This window comes from Quercus robur, chromosome 2, assembly GCF_932294415.1.
Source record: "Quercus robur chromosome 2, dhQueRobu3.1, whole genome shotgun sequence".
Classification (NCBI taxonomy): domain Eukaryota; kingdom Viridiplantae; phylum Streptophyta; class Magnoliopsida; order Fagales; family Fagaceae; genus Quercus; species Quercus robur.
Window position 1 is genome coordinate 97,972,287 of NC_065535.1, and position 24,960 is coordinate 97,997,246.

A 24,960-nucleotide genomic window follows, 5' to 3' on the forward strand; every position below is an offset into this window, starting at 1 on the left:
GTGATGACATTTATTCTTACTCCATTGTCTCACTATAACTCCATCACAGAGCCTCGTACTCAATTTTTGTTATCCCTCTTAGAGGACTTCTTTATAGACTTCCCTTTTCATTTCATTATCTCTATCATAGATGTCTATAGGGATACGGCGACCCGTGATAAACTCATTTTTCCTTCGACTATCACACAGATCCTTCGTCATTTTTCTATCCCTATTCCTAATTCTCCTCTCTACACTATCATGGGTGCCATTAGCGCAATGTTTGTTTAACGGAGCGAGGCCTAGCTTTGTTCGAAGCGGCCAAGGACCGAGACGACGGATTCTCCAACCCCCTCCATTCCATCCACCTCCTCTCCTTCTTCTTCTTTTGCGGGTGGTGTGACCCTTGAGGCAATCATGGTGCAGCGTCAGTGCATGGATGCTCACCTTGATACACTCACTACTAAGTTGTATTAGGTGAACACCCGTGTCGGTCGTATTGCATGATGACAAGCTTGCTTTGGTGGCTTTATAGCTTCTCCCTCTCCTTCTCTAAAGGCTTCTGAGGATGAGGATGCTGATGATGGTACTGATGATAAGGATGAGGATGCTAGCTCTTTCAGTAATGAGGAGATGACGACCTTTCAGTAACTTGCCCTTTGTCATTCGTGACAAAAAGGGGGAGTAGTTTTGAGATGAGAGTAGTCATGTTTTTAGGGGGAGAGTTAGCATAGGACATTTTTTACGGGGAGAGTTAGCATAACACATTTTTTTTTTTTTACAGGGGGAGTGTTTATATTTTTGAGGGATGTAATGAGGATTATATGTACTTTTCTTTTCTTTCTTTATAGTTACTTTATCCTTTTGTACGCTGGTCTTGTGACCAATTTTTTGATAACATACATTGTAATCATTTCTGATTTATATATGATGATGTGTGTTATTATTGACATATCTCTCCATGTGTTGTTTCTTTTCTCTTTTTAGGCACATGTTTCTTTATGTATGCAATTCTTTATTTCTGTTTCACACTAAGATGCATTGGTGAGTTTTGTTTAAAGTGTTTGAGAAAGATAGGTTGTCAAAATCTATCATGCCATGAACTCTCTTCTTGCAAAGTTTTTCAAGAGTTTGTGTTAGGGTTATATTTTATTGTACTTAACAAGTGATTATGAGTTTAGTGATTTAAGACTTCTCTCATACTTCATTTGTTTGTTGTGGTTTTGTCACGGATTGCCAAAGGGGGAGATTGTTAAGACATATGTAGATATTGTTAGAGACATATGTTATGTATATTGGCTAATCCTTTGACAAAACTCACTTTACTTGTATTGGGTAGATCTGGGATGGGTTTAGTACTTCAAGGAACAATAGTTCAAGTCTAGTATTGAAGCCATGCAAGTCTGTCCAAGAAACAAGTGAAGAAGTATTGTTCATAAAAGCTTGACAGATAGCTCGACAGATAATATCTATTGAGGTTTAATGCTGATGCTCGACAAAAACAGTATCTATCGATAATTATGAAATTCAGATTTCTAAATTTGTTTTCATGCATATCCAAGTGTATTTGTGTAAGGTTTCTTTTCTCACAACCCTAGACATATATAAAGATTATTTTAAGAGCTGTCAAAGGTGATACAAAGTGAAGCAACTCAATGCAAATTGATTGTGCATGCATATTGTGGCTGGAGACAAAATTGCCTTAGTTCATCATATTCTTTGTAGAAGTTGCTGCGTCTTTGTTCCAAGGGTTTTGTAACCAAAGAGTTTCTTGATCTTCATCGTTTTGATGAACTGATGAACTTTGCAGCCAAAATCTTTCTCAAGTTGGTGTGTCAATCACGTACTTGGATCCGTGCATCGATTGGTTAGTCACGTATTAGGAGCCATGCATTGAAAGGAGAAATTGTCACTACATTATAAGTTCAATTGGATATTGGGGTAAAGGTTCAACTATAGGTTGGTATTAGGTACTGGGGTTGATTTTACTTGTAACCGCTTGTTTTGATAATAGTGGATTCTCGGGAGTGGTAACTTTAAATTCACCCGGTGGGGATTTGCCTCAATGGTTTTCCCCAGTCGTAAACAAATCATCCGTGTCAAATTTAATTTCTACTGCATTTAGTTATTTGGTGATTTGTTTGTCCTACCATGCTTATTGCATGTAATTGAATTTAATTGAAAGTTCAAAAACGTGTACAAAACACCTTTGAACGTTTAGACCCCCAAATTACAACTTAACCAATACAAGCAATATGTCAAACAACTAGTGTGCGGAAACTTAACACATGCTATAATACGAAATTGGTTAAAGACTATCTAAGCCATAACAAAATAAAACCACAGCAGATAATAAAAAGGCAAAGATAGAGAGGAAGGAAGATGCAAACACAAAGACAACACGCGATGTGTTATCGAAGAGGAAATCGAAGTCCTCGGCGAAAAACCTCTCCGCCGCCCTCCAAGCGGTAAACAATCCACTAGAAAATACAGTTGGGATACAAGGACAGCAATAGACCCTCCAAGCCTAATCTACCCAGTGCACCTAAGCCCTCCAAGCTTCTTGCTCCAACGAGGTTGCGCCGAACCTTTTTCTTTTCTAGCTTCCCGGATTCCGCTACTAGACCGTAGCATCAACCAATGAAGATTGGTTCCTTCCTAACTGCTTCCCAGAAATCCAACAACTGTCTCACAGTGATGATGATGTTGAGAACCAGGTTTGGTATAATGCCTCTCAAGGATTTGACAATGGAGAGGAAGAGAGTAGAGGAATTTGAAAAGACTCTAAGGTATAGATTGTGGGTGAAACAATCTTGTTTTTCTTTAGGGTTTCTCTCTCAAAATTCTCTCTGGAAGCTCTCTTTCAATCGTGGGTAAAAGGGGTATTTATACTGGAGTGGGAGAGGAATGTGAAACGTCAGGTTTTACAAAACAGGGGTAGCTCGCGGCTTGACTAAGTCGCGAGATCCAGTCGCGAGTTAACCGTATGGCCAGTTGTCCTGTTTTGTCCTGTAGTGCTCCAGCTAGCATGACTGTTCATCTTCCAGCATGCTTGGCACGTGTGCTGCTTCTAGCGGCTTGCAGCCGCGAGTCACCCGCGAGTCTCTGTTTTCTTGCACACTCTTGAGCAATCTTCACTCTATCTCACTTACTACCCTTACAACAAACCCACCTAAATACAGGGTTACTAAATGCTGAATTACAAGCAAATTTGGCACGGAATAATGCCAATTAGATGGTTGAATAAATTCAACCTTATATTAATTATTTTCACTTGACTAAATTAATTGATTAAGTTACCAAAAGGGTCAATACATTCTTGACCTATCATCATTAATTTAATATTTCCATCACCCATTACATTATTTTTTTGCTTTGGAGAAAAAACATTGGTAGTGGACAATAAGGGACTCATGGGCACGAGTTTTGGAGTCATCTACACCAAAAAACCCGACTCTAGCTACTATCCTATAAAAACACAACACCTGTTATTGTTAGAGAGAATTTTTCATTTTTTTAAGTTAGACTAATCCTAATTAAAAATATAAAAAATAAAAAAGATTATTTTGTATGATCATGATCACGTACATAGCCAATGTGGCTAGTCCATAAACTACTTTCTATTTCTTTAGTGTCTGTTTAGGATAATTTAAGTTTATCGGTTTACTGAACAAAAGTTTATCGGTATATTTTCTCTCCAATAATTGGGGGAAAGAAAGGTTTTATCTGTTTATTTAGCTTAAAAGTAAACTTCAGTAAATGTATAATTATATTTTACAAAAGAAACTTTAAAAAGCTGTGCATATAACCCACTTTATATAAGCCGAAGTGAACACATTCTTCTAATATATCAGGCATCTACTGCATTATTCATGCAATGCCAGCAGATTCGTTTGTGTATAAAGCCAACCACAAATATGAGCAAGCGAGCGAGGTACACATAAAATGAGTGGACCTTCTTTCTTTGACAGGAGTAATTATATCTAAATTCAAAACCTTTGACAAAGATGATGGGCTTTCGTTTTCATGTCATCTCAGCTAATAAATGCTATATGCAATTACTCTATCAGTATTTTGTTTAAGACTCTTCATTATAGTGTACTAGTATTGTTCAATTTCCCCAAGGAGAAGAACCTGGTTTAAATTTTGCACTTTTTGTCAGCCGTAATACGCTATTGCCAGCATTTTGTTTCCATTCTTTTGTATTACGTTTCTTTTGGTAACTGTTCAGATAATAAGTTCATTACTTATAAATCAAGGCATTTTAATTGAAGCTTCATGCTTTTGTTGTCTTTTTATCAAAAAGAAGCTTCTTTCTCTCTCTCTTTTTATTTTTATTTTTATTTTTGGGTTGGTATAAGCTTCTCTCTTGTTAGAGAACTAATAGGAAGGAAGTGAGTGAATAAGACTTATAAGCCCTGTAACTTTTTATTTGTTTAAAATTTGATAGGAAAGGCTGTAACTCTTTAATTATTAATAAGGTACTTACAAAAATATATGTATTTTTACTCCTCAATTCCCATGGATGTGGGATTAGGACTATTCTTTTTACCTTGTTTGTTACTTGCAAGTATATATATAATAAATGTGTGTTTAGCAAAAATTATTTTTGTCAAATTATTTTACTATTCAGTTTATTTTTACTACTATTTATGAGTTTTACTGTATTTTTTGTACTATTCATGGATTTTACGGGACTATTTTAGCTAACTTTTACTTTTATTTCTAGTACTTTTAGCAAAAAATTTTCAATTTTAACAAAATAAATCGATCCCATGTAGATCATAAATTTGTTTTTTCCGCTCCTCTCAGCCCTGTTCCTGTAAACAGATTATTATTATCATTATTATTATTTTTTTTTTTCTGAATTAAACACAATTAATTTCATTGTGGGGTATATGGACTATAGAGTATTTTTAACATCAGATTGGGTAGTGGGAGTGGTGAACATTGGTTTGTCCATCACATCTGTTCAATAGTGGTTTTGGTGAGTGAATGGTTAATAATGGAGGTACGTACTGTGAATTGAGATACCACTCCATTTGTCCTCTAACTCTTGATCACCTTAACCCACAACCTGTGAAGTTGTTGTCTCCTTGTGAGTTACCCCAATATATAGTTATTAATTTGGACGGTTTATATCTGTCTTTTATCACCGTTGTGATACGTATTATCCTCCTAGTCTTTGATATTTTTGGTTGGAGGGAAACAAATTGTTTCAGATGACATTACAAAAACGTTAGTGGTTCAGATTTCAGAGTGTATGTTTTACACAATTGACAAGATTCTCATTTCTTAAATATGCCTGGTTGGATCGTATGCTCTAATGGGTTCCACACAAGTTGTCTACTTTCCAACTCTTTCTATTTATATGTGACTTTTGCCCATTTGGGATTTATGGGAGATTGAGTTTTTTACCTGAAGACATTGGGAAAAAGAAGAAGAAGAGAATTTTCTGGCCATGGATGAAAATTCTGTTGAAAGGCCTCTTCTTTTGAGCAGAGGCGCTGAGAGAGTGAAGAAGACACCTCTCTTTGTATCATGGGCCAAGTGGATTCTCAAGTTTGTAATATGGGTTATTTTCCTTGCATGGGCTGCCCTTATTTTCTTCATCCCAGCACAGATTGTCAATGAAGCTTTTGAGAAATGGGCTCAACTCACCAGTGGCACTGTTTTTGGGATTACAGGTTGGTACCTTTTATTAACTTGTTATTCTTCTTTTGTCTCCCCCCCACCACACGATTCTTATCTGCCTGGTGGGCTCTGGTGTTGCAAAAACTGCAGGAAGCATATTTTTGGTGTTCAGTGGTCCGGTTCTTATTATTGCATTCCTTTCAATAGCTTATCTCCTCATCTCTGGGGAAGAGGAGCTCCACGAGTATGTATTTTTATATAGTGGAGATAGTTCTTATGTTCTCTTTTTTCTATGCTAACCTAAGAATTTATTTTTTTCCTTCAATCTCTGTATGTTGAGCTTAACCTTTTAATTAAATGGATAGCTTGTTTTGTAACTTAGAACCTTTCTTTGTAGGAGGAAGGCCTCAACAAAACCAAGATTCCGCTTGTGGACTTTCCCTGTTCTTGTGGATGGCCCATTTGGGGTTGTTTCTGCTACCGAGCTGATTGGAATTGTCCTCTTTGTTGTGTATGTTATCTGGGCTGTGTATGCATATACCACACAGATACTCAGCGTTATATCTCAGTCCCAGTTGACTTTAAAACAGAAGAGGTACAATATTTTATATGTTTTTCATGATCAATTGCTGCCTTTCTTGGTGTTGGTGGCTTTGCTTGTGTGTCATTTGTATCAGCAGAAATTAGCTGCTTACTTCCATTATATTTCCTATTTGAAGTACTCTGACACTTTTATCCTGTGACTTTTCAAGTAGGGTCTCAATTGGTTCTTTTTATTGAGTGTAGTTGAAATGAATTTCCACTTATGGTCAATACGTACTATTTGTGTGTTGCTTATTTTTCTTTTTGTTTATTATACTTCTTATAGTTTTTTGTCATCATGAAACATGTTGTATATGAGAAACTTAAATTCTTTACGGTTAGCATTTGCTCTGTAAAATTTTTAAGTTCTTTTTATTCAGTACATGAAGATTGGTTTCTTCGGCTGAGAGTCCTACTTAATTTGAAATTTTCAGTTGTTTCATTTTGGAATATCTGGGACTTCGCTTTGGTACCATTGGATTATATTGCTTGGCATTTTTGTTTCTTCCGGTTGCAAGGGGATCGGTTCTTCTCCGCCTTATAGATATCCCTTTTGAGCATGCAACAAGATATCATGTGTGGCTTGGACATCTCACTATGGAGCTGTTTACTCTCCATGGACTATTCTATATAATTGCATGGACAATTGAGGGCGACCTTCTACAAGAAGTGAGTGCTAGCGGTGTAATTCTTTTACTTGTGTATAGCTTAGCTATATTTATAAATATGTGTTTCTCTTTTGCTTGTATATGTATTTGTTTGTTTGTTTTCCAGGAGAAGAATACATGTATATTCACTGAAAATTGAATTATCCTCCTGCTACACACTCACACACACACGTGTGCGTGCGTGTGTGTGTGTGTGTGTATTCTTTATAGCATACAATAAGAATCCAAGGGAAGGGGCAACCGCAATAGAAAATGGAAAAATAGAAATGACAAGACTAGAGAAATTCTATGATAAAGTGCTGTGCTGTAACAACTATTATTGATGGGGAAATGCTGTGCAGCAGTAACAACTATTATTTTTCTTTGAAAATGATCCCTTATGCCGTTAACTTCTGCTTTGGCTGTTCATTCACAATTCGTTGGTTAAAATTTTTTATTTATGACTCATGCACAAATTACCTTGAATTGTCAGTTTCCAGTGCTTGATTAGTAAAATACAAATTAAGCCGGGGACAGAAATTATGGGAAGGTAGAGATAGCTATTTGATCACCATTAAGATTGGCTGTAGTTTCACATAATGGCCGTGGGCCTTCGTGTTACTCTTGTTGGAGTAGGCAGCGGGATCAGAATCCTGATGAAAGATGGACTAGCTGGGATTGAGGTGGGAGTTGCACTTTAAAATGGATTCATTCGTAAGAAGTTCTGCTTGAGGTCTGAGATGGTGCACCATGATGGTTAATTTTGGGGGTGAAATATAGCATTTCAACCAGTAGACATAAGGTTCTTAAGGGTAACTAAAAGCAGGCTTACAAAATATGGTTATGTGGTGGCAATCTTTATTCATGTTTATTATACAAATAACAAGGTAATTGTTCAAAGACACAAGCACAACACAATAAACTGTTCCAGAATGGGATTTTGTGATTGTTTTGTGGTTAAATACCTGTAAACCTTTTATGTTAGACTAAAGTATACTTTTGTCCCTTAGAGTTTTGGATTATTTTCATTTTGACACTTTATATTTCAAAATTTTCATTTTGGCGCTTTATGTTTGATTCTGTTTAAATATTGACCCTTTTTGTTCCAATTTTCATTTCATGAAGGACCAAATAGAAAACTAAATCAAACATGAAGGGAAAAATGAAAATTTTTAAACATAAAGGGCCAATATGAGAACAAAATCAAACATAAAGACCAAAATGAAAGTAACTCCATGCTTTAAGGGCCGAAAGTGTACTTTAGTCTCTATGTTATGACGCAAATTCTTGAAAGCTATACATTTCCTTAAAGAAGGTATGCACAATAGAATTTATGATGGAAATGAACTTTGGTAAACGGTTTTTGGAATGCAAATGTCATAACTCAAGTAGATGCACTTCAATAACTCTTGATCATTATATCATGTTGATAGTCTTGCTTAGACTAATGTTAAGGTTTTTCTCTTGAACTTTGCTGGGTTACTTTATAGTATACTAAAATTTTTATTATTATAGTAGACTAAACTTGTTTTGATTTGTAAATACTCTTTCTTAATCATTTGATAGATCATGTTGATGTTCTTTCTTAGACTGATGCTAAGGCTGTCTGGTGAACTTTGCTGAGTTACATCATAGTAGACTAAACTTGTTTTATTATAGGAGACTAAACTTGTTATGATTTGTGTTATACTCCTTCATTTTTGCTAAAATTATCTACTTCTTTTTTTCTTTTTAATGAGCACACAGAAACTTGGAAAGAATGGTACTAATGTAAAAGTCATTGACCAGAATTTTTTGATGACCTTTGGTTCCTGTCCATGTTGTCTTATTCATGTGACAAAAACTTGTGATGCTACCTAGTTCTTGGTAACCTGAAATATTATGTGCAAATACATGAGAATAGAAGTGAGTCCCTTTAGTCTTGGCTTGTACTCATAATCTTTTAGCTTATGTAGTGCTTGGTATTTCTTTATGCATGCACCAGTCTGATAGCTTAGTCTTGTACTTATATGTACGGTTACATGGTCACATTACTGCAGCTGTGTTTATTTGTATCTCTGATTAATTTGATCCACATCACACAGTCTGTTCCATTTTCAGTTCAAGCCATTTTTGAATTTAGTGGAATCTTCTAAAATTAATTGAGAGATTAGTAAGTCATTAAGTGGCATCACAGAAGAAAGACGAGAAAACCATCTCCTTTGTGAACCTTGTCAATGTCCTAAACCATATGCTTTTTCTTCATTCATAGAATGTATCTAAGAATTCCCTCATGGAAAGAAATAGAAGGTCATATGAAGATAAGAATGGTACTTATATCTTTAATTGTCTCATGCAGATATTGGAGTGGAAAGATATTGGTGTTGCCAATCTCGCAGGAGTTATAAGTCTGGCAGCTGGTCTATTGATGTGGATGACATCACTTCATCCAGTGAGAAAGCAAAAATTTGAGTTGTTCTTCTACACTCATCAACTATATGTAATCTTTGTTGTCTTTTTAGCTTTGCATGTTGGGGATTTCGTTTTCAGTATAGCTGCTGGAGGAATATTTCTTTTCATTCTTGACCGCTTTCTGAGATTTTGCCAATCACGAAGGACTGTTGATATAATTTCAGCCAAGTGCCTGCCTTGTGGAACTGTGGAATTGATGCTTTCAAAACCTGGAAGTAATACTAGTTCCCCTCAATTTTGTAGTTTCCTTGTTTATCCGTTCTTACCCTATCTGATACTTTTCCTCCTTGACAATGTAGATCTACGTTACAATGCCCTCAGTTTTATTTTCCTTCAAGTTCGAGAATTATCTTGGCTGCAGTGGCATCCTTTCAGTGTTTCATCTAGTCCTCTGGATGGTAAATATCATCTATCCGTTCTCATAAAGGTTCTTGGGGAATGGACAGAAAAGCTCAGAGGAAATATTATGAATAGTTCTGAAGCTGATCTACATCTCCAGCCTCAGACAAAGATAATAGCTTCTGTTGAGGGGCCTTATGGGCATGAATTACCATATCACTTGATGTATGCACCCAACCAATCAATTTCACTAGAATTTACTAGATATCAAGCTTAATTTTAAGTTTCATATTATTATCTTCTATTTTATGAACTGACTTCACCATTTGATTTTCTAGGTATGAAAACCTTATTTTAGTAGCAGGTGGCATAGGAATTTCACCATTTTTGGCAATCTTGAGTGACATTCTCCATCGTACTCGAGAAGGAAAACCTTGTTTGCCTCGAAATATCTTGATTGTTTGGGCTGTGAAAAGATCAAACGAGCTTCCTCTTCTTTCTACCAATGATATGGAATCAATCTGTCCATTTTTCTCAGATAAACTAAATCTTGAGATTCGTATTTTTGTCACTCGAGAATCTCAACCTCTACTGGTATGCTTAGTTATGCTCTCACACCCTTGTGCTTTCGTTTTGTATTTAATGTTATCATGTTCATGTCGTGGTATTTAATGGTTGTTAATTACCTGCAGGAAGAGGGTCAAGTACACGAGGCTACGAACTCTTCTCCTCCTATATCTGATAGTAGTAGCATGTCAGTTTTGGTTGGTACTGGAAATAATATATGGTCTGGACTATATGTTATCTCATCTACACTAGGCTTTGTTATCATAATATATTTATTGGATATTTTTTACATAAACCCCTATGACATATCTTCATGGTGGTACAAAGGGCTTCTCTTTGTAATCTGCATGCTTGCAAGTGTCTTTATCTTTGGGGGTATCGTGGTTGGTTTATGGCATCTTTGGGAAAGACAAAATGTAGCAAAGGAGGCATGCAAGGATGATAGGATTATGGTTGAGAAGATGCAGAATAATGAAATTGTAGCTCATAAGGATTCATGTCAGCAAAAACTTGCGAGTTTAACCAATTCGTACTATGGTTCAAGACCGGACTTCAAAGGTATGACATTTCAACTTTTGTTCAAAACATAAATTAAACGAATAATATAACAACAATAATGGCGAAAACAACCAAATTTTAGTCCCAAGAATAACAACAGACTAGTCAAGGTTAGCCACATGTATTCTTGCTAGTAAGGGGCGCCTTAATATGTGCCTATAGTAGATCCATTCATAATAAAGTGACTAAATTTTACACAAGTTATCAACCTACCATATCCCTCCTCTATTTTCCAAGCTAAGGACCAGTTGTGAACAAAATATACAACATAAACAGATGGAGTAAAACTAAAAGAATCCTGTAGGAAAAAAAAATCTTAATAACGAAGTTTTACCTTTTTAGTTGTACTACACTAGAGGCTTTCTTGATATGCCTTTTCCTCTGTCTTACTGTAGGTATTTTTGGGGATATATCAGAGAAATGGGGCTGCGTTGATGTTGGTGTCATTGTGTGTGGTCCTCCAACTCTTCAGACAAGTGTTGCTAAAGAAATCAGGTCACACAATATCAGGAGACAATGCTATCATCCAATCTTCCATTTCAACAGCCATAGTTTCGATCTGTAGGCACCGCCTTCATCATCTCATATTTCCTTTAATGTAATCAGTTAGCTTAGAAGCTAAATAAGCTCTATTGAATTGTATATATATTCATATAAAACATACATAAAAATATATGTATATGTATATGTTTTTATATATAACTACGTATATATGCTTTTCTTTATGTATATATGCACTTATACATAATTGTTGGGTTATAGATTGACCCTGGTTAATTAATTTAATTATCCAAGTTAATTAATTAGGTTAAATTATATGCAATATGGTGGAGGCACCAACAAATCACAATTCTAATTTAGAGTGCAGTGGAAAATAAATTTGACACAGTGATTTGTTGACTAATGGGAAAACTTTCACAAGAAAAAAACCCCACCGAGTGAATTTTAGGTCACCACTCATAATAATCAACTAATCAAGTGTTAAGTTATGTTTTTTAATAACAATTGTGTTGGCTGTATTTCACGATAAAAGTATTTTAATTTCATTAATTTATTTCCTTGTATTTTTTGGGATTTGATTGTAATGAGTTTAGTCTTAAATAGTGAAGATTTGCGACTAACTCGCGATTGACTAGAGAGTGCAAAACTCGTGAAAGTTACAAGAGGAGCACATGAGAAAGTTCGATAGTTAAGATATCTCGCGAGATGACCTAACAACTGGATTTTAAGTGAGACTTTTCTATCTTTCACCCACTCTATATATACTCTCATTACCCACAAAATTGTAAGGACGCCATTAGAGAGAAAACCCTAGAGATTGGTTTTCACAACACCCACATTTTTTAGAGAGCTACTCATCCTTAAGTAAAAAATCTTTGTAGTCTCTTATCCTCCTCTCTCCCATTGTCATACCTTGGGAGGAGATTGTTAGATACAACCCACATCCATTTAGAGTGTAGAGAGTATTTTGGAGCTTAGGAAGTATTGGGTCTTTGCCAAAAAAAGCCAGTGAGGCTTGGTAGTGCAATTGGGTGGTATTGTGGGACCCAAGAAGTTAGTGAAGACAAGATTTGGTCAAGTCCGTTGGTAGCTGGGGCTTAGAGGGATCAAGTACATTTGGTAGATTAGGTTTGGAAGGTCTTTTTGATATTCTTGTACTCCAACTTATTCACTAGTGGATCATTTTGGCTTGGAGGGTTGTGGAGAGGTTTTTATGTTGAGTTCTTCGGTTTTCCTCTTCAATAACACATTGCGGTATTATCTTGAGTTCGTTATCCTTTTCCTTACTGCCCTTTACATATTTGCCTTGTACTTATATGTTCATCCATGCAATTGTTGAATGCTTTGATTAATTAATTTGCTAGTCACATATATTCCGCAATAAGTGTGCTTAGATTAAAATTAATCAAGCCAAAATTAAAATTTGGGAGTCTTAATTAACTCTAGCATTTAGAATATCGAGCTTTCAATTGGTATTAGAACGGATACACTTATTTTTGTTTAATTACCTAAGTGTGATCCTTGACCTTTTGTTTTAATTGCCATGGATAATGCTTTATGTGCTTTTTTGCATGGTGTTGATGATATTGAATGTAACATGTCATGTGTTTGTGAAAATGCCTCTATAAGTGTTTATTCTCATGATTGTGAAGCCATATTACATGACTCTTGGGTGTTTCTAAAAGTGAAAATGTCAAACTATTGAAGAAAAAGGCTTTGAAATTTCATGAAAAACTCAGCAAGTTTTTTCACGAAAAGGATACCTTAACCGCTAAACTTGATGAATCTAACAAGTTGGTTGAAAAGTATAAGAAACTTGCTGAACATTCTTTTGAAAAGTTGAAAGAGTTTGAATGTTTGAATATGGACTTGGATGCTAAACATTTTTTTGTCTAACAAACTTGTTGATAATCTTAAATGTGAAAATGAATCTCTTAAGATGCATACCAAGTGTTTGATTGCTGAACCTATTGCTAAAAAGAAAGAAAATCTTTGTTGCAATCTTGTTGTGAAACTCGATTTTGTGCCTATTGTGAGTTCCATCTCAAAAGACAAATTGTTGTTGTGGTCCCCAAACTTGTGCGAGTTGCTATCCTGGATAAAGGATTTGGGCTCCCAATTTATTTATTTGTGGGTTTCCTCACAATCCTATGGGTAGTTGCTTCAAACGCAGCTTTGACAGTCCAATTTCTGTTATCTCTCTGATTTTAAGTCTAACACCTTGTTACTTTCTAATCTCTCTTCTTCTTTTCTCCCAACTTTCCCCTATTCACTCCCTCAGTTTTCTTTCCCCCCTTTTTTCCTAGATTTTCCAACCCCTTATTTGTCTGCCCTCACTCCCTTTATATAGTCTCTCCTTAGTGGGGTTCAAATTATTACTTTTTCACTAGTTCCCATGCAATCCCACTTTTACTAGAAATTCCTAGAAACAATCATGTCTTTTGAAGATTCTCTTGAAACTTGCTCTAGATGCCAAATTGCGTTTGGTAGCGAACTCCCCAAAGGCACTCATAGTACTTGGGAACCGACCTGAATTTAACCATTTCCTTGTGGATCTCCCACTGTCTTAATAGTCGGTAGTGGGCCTAGCTCAGCCCGAACATTGTGGTATTCCCTAAACGATACTTTCTAGGTCCTTACATACTTATCGTTGGGCTGGGCCTATTCCTACAGGGTTTAGGCCCAGCTCAATCTTTTGAGCCAGCGTTGGCTACTCATGCTGATTTTGGGCCTAAGTTAAGTGGGCCAGTACTGATTACCCGGGCTTGAGCCCCCTACAATAGCCTTCCACGATCCTATGTTCACGAAGTGGAGATGGGATCGGGGATTCCTGCTTCGGGGGTTGGCTAAGTTTCTCAAAAACGACAGTTATATCCCGGGAAGACAAAACGTCACTTAATTAATACAATAGACATGATAGCTCACTCTTTATGCGCGCGTGACAACATCTGTTACATCAGATGGTCGAGATGATCTGACGCTTCGATTACCAAGGCATGCGTGAAAAGAAACAACGACAAGTATTAATTAATTTATGGCAGTTGCATTAAATGATTTTTTTTCCTATAAATACTGTTGGGAAATTTAGACCCCGGTTGATAGAATTAACAAGTTTTAAACCCAAGTTGTTAATTAGATTAATTATGAATAAACCTTATTAAAACAAACAAACATCAATATCATGTCAAAATTATGCAGCGGAAAAGTAAATAAGACAAGATATGATAACTTAGGAAAACCAATGAAACAAACTAGTTTCACAGTAAAAAACTTGGGGGGAAACCTTCCCAAAAAGCAATCTATTATAGTAAAGAGAAGTTTCAGATCTAGTACAAAACCTTTGTCCCTAGACTCTACAATCCCCGTAGATGAACTTACAGTAGAAACCTTCTACCGCTTCAGAACCTCTAAACTCTTCAGTATATGAATGCCACCCTTTTTGCACAGATCCCAGTACATGACTAACCAAAGATGCACGGCTCTTAGTACGTGACTTACACACCAACTTAAAGAAGATGTTGGCTGCAAAGTTCTTTACTTCATCAATAATGAAGATCAAGAAGCACTTGGTTACAAAACCCTAAGGCGCAAAGACGCAGTAGCTTCTTTCTGAGAGAATAAGGCATCGGTCACCTTTTGCTTGTGTTTTCCTTGTATTCTCTTATATGACGGCCTTTAAAATAAGCCTTATATATGTCTAGGGTTGTGAGAAAATAAAGCTCAAACACATAATTATGGATTAGAAGAAAACAGAACAGAAAAATCTGTTTCTCTTAAACCTCGACAGATAGCCATTTGTCGAGCAACTGCCGAGCAGCTGTCGAGCCACGGGGCTGGAACAGCTCTTCAAGCTCGATAGATGCTAGCTGTCGAGCTTTAATGAACTTGCACTTTTCAGCTTGAATCTTAGACAGACTTGTATGGCTTTAACACTTGATCTTGAAACAAGATTTCTTGAAGTATTAAATACATCCTAGATCTACCCAAATACAAGTAAAGTGCGTTTTGTCAAAGGATTAGCCAATTACATAAAATAGTGACATATGTTCCTAACAGGTGAATCACATATGTCCTAACAATCTCGCCTTCTGGCAATCCGTGACAAAACCACAACAAACAAATGAATATATGAGAGAAGTCATAAATCACTCAACTCATATTCACTTGTTGAATACAATAAAATCTATCCTAACACAAACTCTTGAAAAACTTTGCAAGAAGAGAGTTTATGGCAAGTAGATTTTGACAACCTGTATTTCTGAAACACTTTAAACAAAACTCATCAAGGCATCTTAGTGTAAAACAGAAATAATAGATTGCATACAAGTAAAGAAACATGTGTATAAAGAGAGAAAAGAAACAACACATGTAGAGGTAGGTGAAAAAGACATACATCAGCATATAAATATATATATCAAAGATGAGCACAATGTATGTAAACATGGTCACAAGACCCGTGTACAAGAAGAAGGAAGTAAGTACTCCCCCTAACAAGAAGAAGGAAGTAAGCACTCCCCCTAACATGTAGAATCTTTAAAAAGAAACCACATATTCTCCACAATTTCTCCCCCTTTTTGTCATGAATGACAAAGGGTACAAGAAGCTAGAAAGCTTCACCCGAGAAACATAAAGATGATCAAGGATGATCAAGGGGGCACAAAGAATCCATATAAATGCATGAATGTAATGAAACAAGATGTTATGGATGACAAGAAAAAAGAAAGATGCAAAACATGTGAAAAAAAATGCATGCAAGAGGATATCAATGGATTGAGAGGTGTCGAGATCTAATAAGGTCGACAGATGCATCTATCGAGCAAGTGTCCAAGGCAAAAACGAAGCTTGATGGATCAAGGATCTATCGAATAATTTGGATTGCAGAAGCAATAGTAGATCTTGAAGGCAAACAAAAGTGCCAAACCATCCAGACCATGCACATAGTGGATTTCTCTCTAGTTGTCAGAGTCTTAGCCTATATAATGATCTTTAATCTCTATCCAGTCAAGAACTTGACAGCCTTGTCTCAACAAAAGGGTTCCTATGAAGAGGGAAGATCCAATCTCAACTTAAACCATGACTAGAAGCAAAGCACATCTTCAAGGTTATAAGGAGGAACCAGCAAAAGAAAGACCAAAAGGAGAGGCTATTGAAGCTGATGTTGGTAATACCAATGAGGAGATTGATTAGTTTACACTTGGTTTGGAGGACAATCCAGCCTCACCACCACATGATCTGCCACAGGGACAGCCACAGGCTCAACCTCAGGCACCTGACCACCTCGATCTGATTCTTGATCGATTGGACCACTTGCAAAGGTCCTTTGATGATCATGCTATGTACTCCAGATGACAGTTTGTTTACCTTCAGTAGCAGATTACTTATATCTCTGGTCGCTTCCAGGGCATGGGGGGTTCCGATGACTAGTACCTTTGGCCGTTCTGGTAAAAAAAAGGGAGTAGGATTAGTTGAGGGGGAGTGCAGATTGAGGGGAAGTAGAAATCTAACTAGTAGCTTTATTTATTTACTTTGCTTTATTTAAGCTTTCAATACTTTAGTTTAAAAACTCAATTTACTTTAGTACCTTTGTACTTGGTTTATATAACCTTTATGATGCTTTTAGTTATCTATTGCTTTCTTGCTTTAACTTTGTTTATTGCATCATATGCTTGTTGGACATGCAATTAGTTTTTGCGTTGCACTTAATTGCTTGCGTGTTTGGATGTTCATTTACTTGTTAAATGTTCATTGTAGTCATTTCTCAATGACTTTTCATGTTTGATCAAGTTGTGCTTTAAGTTTTTTTAAATTGGTATTTACTTGATCGCTTTATACTTGTTCTATATACATGCCTTGATATCTTTTTGTCTCAATCTTAATGAAGTTATTTGTTATGTACAAGTGTTTTAGGTTACAGGTATATATGTTACAGGTTCTTCACAGTTTTTAGATTTAAGTGTAAGTGAGTTTTGCCACTGTTCCCAAACTCACGTTTAAGTCTAAAGTTTGTTTAGGGGTTTTGTCATGAAATAGCTAAAGGAGGAGATTGTAAGGTTGTAATTTTCAATTATGTTTTGTTGGCTTTAATTTCATGTCAAATTTGATTGTATTTAGTCAATCATTTCCCTGTATGTTTGTGGGATTTATTGTAAGGTTTGAGTGTAAGAGATTGGTGAAGAACAGGGCAACTTGCGACTTGCTCTTGGCTGGCTTATGAGTGAACAACTCGTGAAAGGTCACATGAGAAGCACATGCTGGAAGCTGAAGAGTCAAGTGCCAAGAGGTATCTCGCCACTCACCTCGCGACTAGGCCAACTTGCGAGATGACCCGTGAAATGCACTGCTGGCTTGTTTTAGTGTGCTTTACTATTTTCTTTACTCACACTATAAAAGCACACATTACCCACAAAATTGTAAGGAGAATTTTAGAGAGAAAACCCTAGAAATACACTTGAGAGTTAGAGATTGTGAACCCACAATCATCTACACATTTCTCTTGGTTTTCCTCTACTCATACCTCTCTAATTACAAATTCTTGAGAGGTTCTCAGCCTAAACACTTACCTCACCCAATCTGAGTGTTGAGAGCTGTTTTGGTAAATGTGGGAAGTATTGTATGAAGCCACTGTTTGGCGGATGCAATTTGGAGCTAATTCGGAATTCGGATAACTAGTGAAAAAAAGACTCAGTGAAGTCCATTAGGAGCTAGAACTCGAAAGGTTCAAGTGCATTAGGTAGATTAGGCTTGGAGAGTTTTTTTGATATCCTTGTACTCCAACTTTATTCACTAGTAGATCATTTCGGCTTGGAGGGCCGTGGAGAGGTTTTTACACTGAGTACTTCAATTTCCTTCTTCGATAACACGTCTCGATGTTATTTTGTGTTTGCATCTTTCTTCCCTTACTCTTTGTACTTTACATTTTGTTAGGACATATGTGGAACATTTATGAACATATGTCATTTAGAATTGGCTAATCCTTTAACAAAACGCACGTTACTTGTAATTGGGTAGATCTAGGATGTGTTTAATACTTCAAGGAACAAGAGTTCCAGTCCAAGTATTGAAACCATGAAAATCTGTCCAAGAATCAAGTGAAGAAGTTCTATTCATTAAATCTTGATAGATAGCTCGATAGATGTATCTATCGAGATTTAATATTTGAAGCTCAACAGATAACTTGACAGATGTATCTATCGAGAATTATGAAATTCAGATTTCCAGATTTGTTTTTCACGCATATTCAAGCTATGTGTTTAGGTTTTCTTTTCTCACAACCCTAGAAATATATAAGGATTATTTTAAGGGCCGTCATAAGGTTGTTGCACTTGTTGTTACATGCATATTGTGACAGGAGACAATTTGCTCTAGTTCATCTTTCTCTTGAAGAAGCTGCTGTGTTTGTACATCGTAGGGTTTTGTGACTAAGGAACTTCTTGATATTCATTGTGTGGATGAACTGAAGAACTTTGCAACCAACATCCTTCTCAAGTTGGTGTGTTAGTCACGTATTGGGATCCGTGTATTAATTGGTTAGTCACGTACTTAGAGTCGTGCATTGAAAGGAGAGATTGTCACTACATTACAAGTCCAATTGTGTATTGGGGTAAGGGTTCAATTGTAGGTTGATATTAGGTACTGGGATTCCTTTTACTTGTAACCGCTTGTTTTGATAATAGTGGATTCTCGAGAGTAGTGACCTTAAATTCACCCAGTGGGGTTTTGCCTCGATGGTTTTCCCCATTCGTAAACAAATCACCCGTGTCAAATTTAATTTCCGCTGCATTTAGTTATTTGGTGATTTGTTTGTGCTACCACGCTTATTGCATGTTAAATTGACTTAATTAATTCACTTGGCTAATTAATTAATTAATTTATCCAAAGGGTCAATACATTCTTAGCCTATCACATTTGTTGTTTATTGTATATGCCTATGTACTAGAAAGTAGTTCTGGTTAATTGCGTTTCATTTACTTTTATTCCGCACTTAGTTGAGTAGATTAAAACCAATTAAGCCGTAAGTTTAAAATTAGGGGTTTAAAAAAGCTATAGTGCTTTACACTATTAAGCTTTCGAAAACAAAACAAGGTTTTCTCATAAAAACATTGTCTTCACCCCCTTGGTATATGCATCTCCCATATGGAATTTATGCCCCTAAGAATGTGCACAAGAGTCATATAGAAATGACAATATTAAGAATGTGATTGTGCTAGGCAGGCGAATCTCATTAATGTGGAGGTGACTACCACTTTATCAGGAAGCTTCAGCAGACTTCCTTAGACAACTCTGTATCTTCCAGTTTCCTCCTGAGTAGCTTGGCAAATGCCTAGTCATCGGCTAACCAAACTCCAACCTATCTAGTAAAAGAGGGGGAGTCATAGTGAGCGAAATGCGGATCCACGTTCATGTTTTCAGCTTCTCTCTTTTTCTTTTTTCTTTTTTCTTTTTTTTTTCCCAGCGCGTGAACAGTAAAATCACATGAATTTACTCTGCAGAGACAAAATGCACTGTTCACACACTATTCATGCACTGTTCATGAATTGTTCACGTGTCCCACAGTACTATTCACACATTTAAAAATTATTTTACTACAGTGTTTTCAGTTTTCAGTTTTCAATTTTCAGTTTCAGCAAAAATAAGTTGTATCCAAACGGACCCATATTCTATTTTGTGGTCCGAGGTTAGGCTCCTTTAAAGAGGCTAGGTATTAGATTGGCCAGCGAGTATTGGGCCCATTCGTACTTGGGGCCGACATCATTTAATGTTAAGACCACTTCCATACAGCAACTAGTAAATCAGTGGTATCCTAAATTGTTTAGGCACATATAATATGTATTGTAAATTCCTTGGCATGATATAATTAGTTGCACACCTGCTCTTCTTCCTAAAATCCTGATTGCATAATAAGAGGCGCACTCAGACTCAGACACACAACCACATGTGTGGCCTTGAGAGGAGGTTAGGTGCCGTTGGCGTACAAGCGCATGCATATACTTTGACTGAGACTCTGAGAGCTAAATACATAGTCTGTCGGAGCTAGCACAGGACTACAGGAATCACTCACGCGTTCTCCAAATTGCCCCAACTAATTTTCTTTGATGTACCCCATTCATTTGTTAGCGTAGTCCTCCAAAAGAGTCAAAACAATTTCTTTTGAGATGGAAAGGACAATAATATAAACGTTTAGAAAAGAACAGAACAACAGAACTAAATAAATAAATAAATAAATAAATCCTCTAAAGTAAAGACCTTTTGTTGACCAACTAATTTTCTTCCAACGCCCAAACGTGTAGAGTAGAAGTGAAACGCCCAGGCTGCACATCTCCTTTTATATAGTATCTGGTGCAATCTAACCTGAGGGTCAACTTCCTCAGACATAGTCACATTTAAACAAAAATAAGATTGCCTTTGCCTGCCACAAAGAAAATTAGATGGGTATTCGGATCGGAGGAGAATGATTTTATTAGGTAGAGTTTTTGAAATACAGGTGAACACTAGTTGTGAGAATCATTCCATATCAAAATGGCCTTTAGATTTCATCATCTTTCCAATAATAACATCACCCTGCTTCTTGCTGCTGCTGCTGCTTCCTTTTCCTCCTCATGGCCGTCGATGACTTTTTACACACTGACCCTCTTCTTCATTCCAATGGAGCTCATGCCAACAACAACAACAACAAGAAAAACATCAACTTTGTATCATTGGCTAAATGGGTTCTCAAATTTACCATGTGGATTGTATTCCTTGCATATGTTGCTCTCTTTTTTCTCATTCCTACAGACTTCGGGACTGAACTCTATGCTGACTGGACTGCTGCAACCAATGGAAGCCTATTTGGGGACATAGGTAGCTACTTCTTTATTCAAACTTCTTGTCGCATTCAAAAGAGTTTTGACTTAAAAATGTGCATTTCCAGGGAGTATGTTGCTGTTATACAGTGCCCCAATTATCTTTATTGCTTTTCTTGCTGTTCTATATCTTCTCATCTCTGGGGAAGACCAACTACAACTACAAGAGTATGTATTTTTTAATCTATATATGCACTCCTTTTACATCTTTTCATTTTGTTTTTACGATATATGATAGCTAGCTGCAAAAGGAATAATATAGTAATGTATTTGCTTAAATTGGAGTAACATGAAGAAAAAGCATAAGTTTCATTTATTTTCAGGAAGAAGACTCCAAGATTCCGATTGTGGACTTTTCCCGTTCTAGTGGATGGACCACTTGGGGTTGTTTCCGCTGCTGAGTTAATTGGCATAATCCTCTTTATCGTGTTTGTTATCTGGTCTGCTTATGTCTATACTGTAGTGATCATTGGAACGTTACCTGGTGACTCAACCCCCATAGAAAAGAGGTACGATATTTGTTGGGTTGGGTGTTACTTTGTCTATAACTTTATTGTATAGCTTTTAAATAGAAACCATATACTATTTTTATATTGCTTAATTTTCTTTTGATCATTATACTTCAGCAGTTTTCGTAGTTTTTTGTCATCCTTACAAAACTTTTAGGGAAATGATAGTAAACTCATCTAAGACTCATCTAAGATTATGCTCATTTTCACCTTGCCTAACCATGATTCAAAAGTTGTTATTTTGGCCACCAAAGATAAGATCCATTAGAATTCCGTAACTCACCTCTTTATTTTCATAGTTTTGTATTTATAAAAAAATATGAAAGAAGAATGAAAGGAATTAAACCGAATACCTGGCCTCCTCATAAAGTCTCCAGATTGTATGAGGGATTGAAGAAATTAACTAAGATAAAAATTATAGAGAACCCAAAACCCATCACTCTCTTCCTTTTCCTTTTTCTATACATTTCTTTTCTTGGCGAAATTCACCTCTGGTATTGAAGTTATGGAGATGATGGGAGTTTGAGAGAGAGTCGATGAGAGTCTATTCATTTAGTTTTGACATATAGCTTGTTTCTTTACAAAATTACTTGTTTGATCCTTTTTTTTGTGTTTTTATTTTTATATTTATTTTTTGTGTTGGAAGGAAAGAGACATAAAAGGGGTGCAAATTAAAAGTACATATTTACCCTTTTTTTTTTTAATAAAAGTGGGTTATGAGAGACAAACGGAGCTAATCTCAAGTGGGCAAAGTGTCAAGTTTAGAACCACGAATAGGTAAGATGAAAACAGGCTTAACCACAAATGGGTTTACTATAATTTGGGACAAAATGGGCTTCTGACCTTTTTGGAAAAATTAATTAGTCTTTTGCCCGTCTTCCCAAACTAAATAGGGAAATGCCCTTCTTTTGAAAATCGACTTTCTCAAAATCGAGTTAAGCCCTATAGTGACGTTTTCAAGGATTTATAGTGACGTTTTTAAGGACCTATAGTGGTGTTTTGTAACTTGATATCCATAAAATCGAGTTATAGGAAATTTTATTGCCTATAACCTGGGATGCACGGACGCGGCTCCCAGGCCGGCGCACCCACGTTCGATGCGGCGGGACGCGGCGACGCGGGAGGGACGCCGCAGACCGCGCGTCCGTCCCCCGTCGTGCCGCGTCGCGCCACGTGGCGGATCCCGACTCGGGCCGACGCGGCCGAAATCGGCGACGACGCGGCCGAAATCGGGCCGACTCGGTCCGTATCGGCCGTATCGGCCTGTATCGGCCGTATCGGCCTGTATCGGCCGTATCGGCCTGTATCGGCCGAAACGGCCGAAACGGCCGAGTCAGGCCGAAATTCAAAGACTTGTTGGGGATTCGGGTTTGGTTGGAAGACCTTCCTAAAGACATTTCTCCCCTTGTCCTTCTAGATGTTTATTGAGTTGTTTCCAGTTTTATAAATTCCCAGGCATATTGTCTGGTTTCTCAAAAAAAAAAAAAAAAAAAAAAGGCAATGAAATGAGTATGGGAATAGTTAGGAAAATTAACAAGATACAAATGTTAATCATTTTGGTAAAGTTATAAGTGTGCTTTAAGACTTGAGGACTTCTATAGTAATGTAATATTTATTTATAATATAATAATTATAAATGTGGGCTTCAAAAAAAAAATTTATAAATGTGGTAATAATAATATAATTAACGTTTGTAACTGAAAATAGTGATTTAATTTTGGCCTTGTTTTTCTATTCAATTTCTTCAACTCAAACGTTTTTTAACATCTTCCAGCTCTTTTTCTTTTCATTCTTTTTTATTGAGTCTAATAATTATTAGATGTTTTCTCACATAACTAATACTCCAATTAACCTCCATAAACGTAGTCTCAAAGAGAGAGAGAGAGAGGGGGGGGGGGGGGGAATTAGTTGTTTAGCTATAGACAACCACCTAAGGTACGAATTCCTTTGCAACCAAAATCTTAAAAATGATTTTCATGGAAAATAGATTGAATTTATCCCACGAGTCAAAATTCATCATTTTTTTTTCTTCATCTAGCATCTTGTATACACGAGACACAAACAAAGAAGGGAAACTATAGATACCCCAATTTTTCCCTATTTTCCTTTATAAAAAAAAAAATTTTAATTTATTGTATTTTGTGCACCAATTAATTTATATATATATATATATATATATACAAAATAGAAACTCTACTATTACTCTTAAATTTGGTATTTGTTTATATAATGTGAAAAAGTAAAAGTATGCTTAGCAATATATTAAATATATATTATAAAAATATTTTTAATAATTTTTTAATCGCCGAGTCCTGCCGCACCCGCACCCACCTTTTTCAAAAATTGCCGAGTCCCGCACCCGCACCCGCACCCGCACCCGAGTCCCGAAACGCACCCGTGCTTCATAGCCTATAACTCGATTTCATGGATATCAAGTTATAAAACGTCACTATAGGTTCTTAAAACGTCATTATAGGTCCTTAAAAACGTCACTATAGGGCTCCAGAATTTTTTTTTTTTTAACTTGATTTTGAGAAAGTCGAGTTTCAAAAGAGAGGCATTTCTCTATTTAGTTTGGGAAGAAGGGCAAAAGGCTAATTAATTTTCCCAAAAAGGACAGAAGCCCATTTTGTCCCTATAATTTGCCCAAACTCTTATAACAAAGATGGAATTAAAATTATTGATCTCTCTTATTAGAGTGAAGAAATGCTTCTCTAATCTAAATACATATGGAAGTTCTGAATATATATACACACTACAACCATGATTTTAAAAACTGGAACCATCAAAGAACTAGAATTGTGTCTAGTTAGCAGTTTTTCCCTTTTTTATTGGACTGGATTAGGGTCTGATTCTCTATTGAACTGGTTGGTACAGTCTGGTTTTTAGAACCATGGCTACAACCACAAACTATTTTTCAACATTTTTATGAACTATTGGTGTGGCAAATTCTTACTAGTTCTCATTTCGGCCCACCATTAACATTACTTTTTACTTACCAATAACTAATCAATACCTCAACAATTTGTTAAAAAGTTTGTAAAATAATTTGTGACTAGCATTTTCCATATAAGAAACAGAATTTGGTGCTTAACCTAATAAACTTTCCAAGTAAGAAATAATAGACTGACGCGTGGCTAATAACTAAAACTAATTTAACAAACTTCTGTTACAGCTTCAATGACACCATTTGAGAGCTTTCAAACTACAAGTCATTATCACTGATGTGAACTCATCTCTTTGCAATCATAAAACATGTTGCATATGAGAAATTTAAATTCTTCAGAGTGTGCATTTTCCCTTAAAAATTTTTAGATTTCTTTTTCTTCAGTACATGAAGATTGGTTTCAC

At 36.2% G+C, this 24,960-nt stretch overlaps 2 protein-coding genes and 1 long non-coding RNA gene across 6 annotated transcripts in view; 2 read left to right on the top strand and 1 right to left on the bottom strand.

The window, feature by feature from the left end:
- The first annotated feature begins 5,146 nt into the window (after nucleotides 1–5,146).
- On the top strand, nucleotides 5,147–11,482 carry LOC126716137 (ferric reduction oxidase 6-like). Of its 2 annotated transcripts, XM_050417167.1 has the most exons (9): nucleotides 5,147–5,666; nucleotides 5,764–5,857; nucleotides 6,011–6,208; nucleotides 6,630–6,864; nucleotides 9,181–9,508; nucleotides 9,593–9,857; nucleotides 9,971–10,226; nucleotides 10,325–10,757; nucleotides 11,153–11,482. In XM_050417167.1, exons 1-9 carry the CDS (start codon nucleotides 5,441–5,443, stop codon nucleotides 11,320–11,322), a joined length of 2,205 nt encoding a protein of 734 aa, XP_050273124.1. In that variant the 5' UTR covers nucleotides 5,147–5,440; the 3' UTR covers nucleotides 11,323–11,482. The 2 variants fall into 2 exon arrangements, with proteins under 2 accessions (XP_050273124.1, XP_050273125.1); XM_050417168.1 differs by lacking the exon at nucleotides 5,764–5,857 and having other exon boundaries at nucleotides 5,474–5,666.
- LOC126716138 (uncharacterized) overlaps nucleotides 10,033–24,960 on the bottom strand; it is a 43,366-nt gene continuing 28,438 nt past the window's right edge. Inside the window, exon 2 of the long non-coding RNA XR_007652014.1 lies at nucleotides 10,033–10,065. This is a non-coding gene — a long non-coding RNA (uncharacterized LOC126716138). The remainder of the gene's footprint in view (nucleotides 10,066–24,960) is intronic.
- LOC126716136 (ferric reduction oxidase 7, chloroplastic-like) overlaps nucleotides 20,647–24,960 on the top strand; it is an 81,481-nt gene continuing 77,167 nt past the window's right edge. For 2 of the 3 annotated variants that reach the window (XM_050417164.1, XM_050417163.1), the window contains exons 1-3: nucleotides 20,647–21,098; nucleotides 21,169–21,268; nucleotides 21,424–21,609. In XM_050417164.1, coding sequence (XP_050273121.1) covers nucleotides 20,855–21,098; nucleotides 21,169–21,268; nucleotides 21,424–21,609 — 530 coding nt within the window. In that variant the 5' untranslated portion in view covers nucleotides 20,647–20,854. The remainder of the gene's footprint in view (nucleotides 21,099–21,168; nucleotides 21,269–21,423; nucleotides 21,610–24,960) is intronic. The other variant, XM_050417162.1, reaches the window with a different exon arrangement.

Excerpts from the sequence above, each read along its gene's own strand:
- LOC126716137 (XM_050417167.1), top strand. The coding sequence starts at position 5,441 with ATGGATGAAAATTCTGTTGAAAGGCCTCTTCTTTTGAGCAGAGGCGCT. Across the intron at positions 6,209-6,629 it reads TTGACTTTAAAACAGAAGAG|TTGTTTCATTTTGGAATATC; the intron begins GTACAATATTTT and ends TGAAATTTTCAG. Across the intron at positions 6,865-9,180 it reads AGGGCGACCTTCTACAAGAA|ATATTGGAGTGGAAAGATAT; the intron begins GTGAGTGCTAGC and ends TGTCTCATGCAG.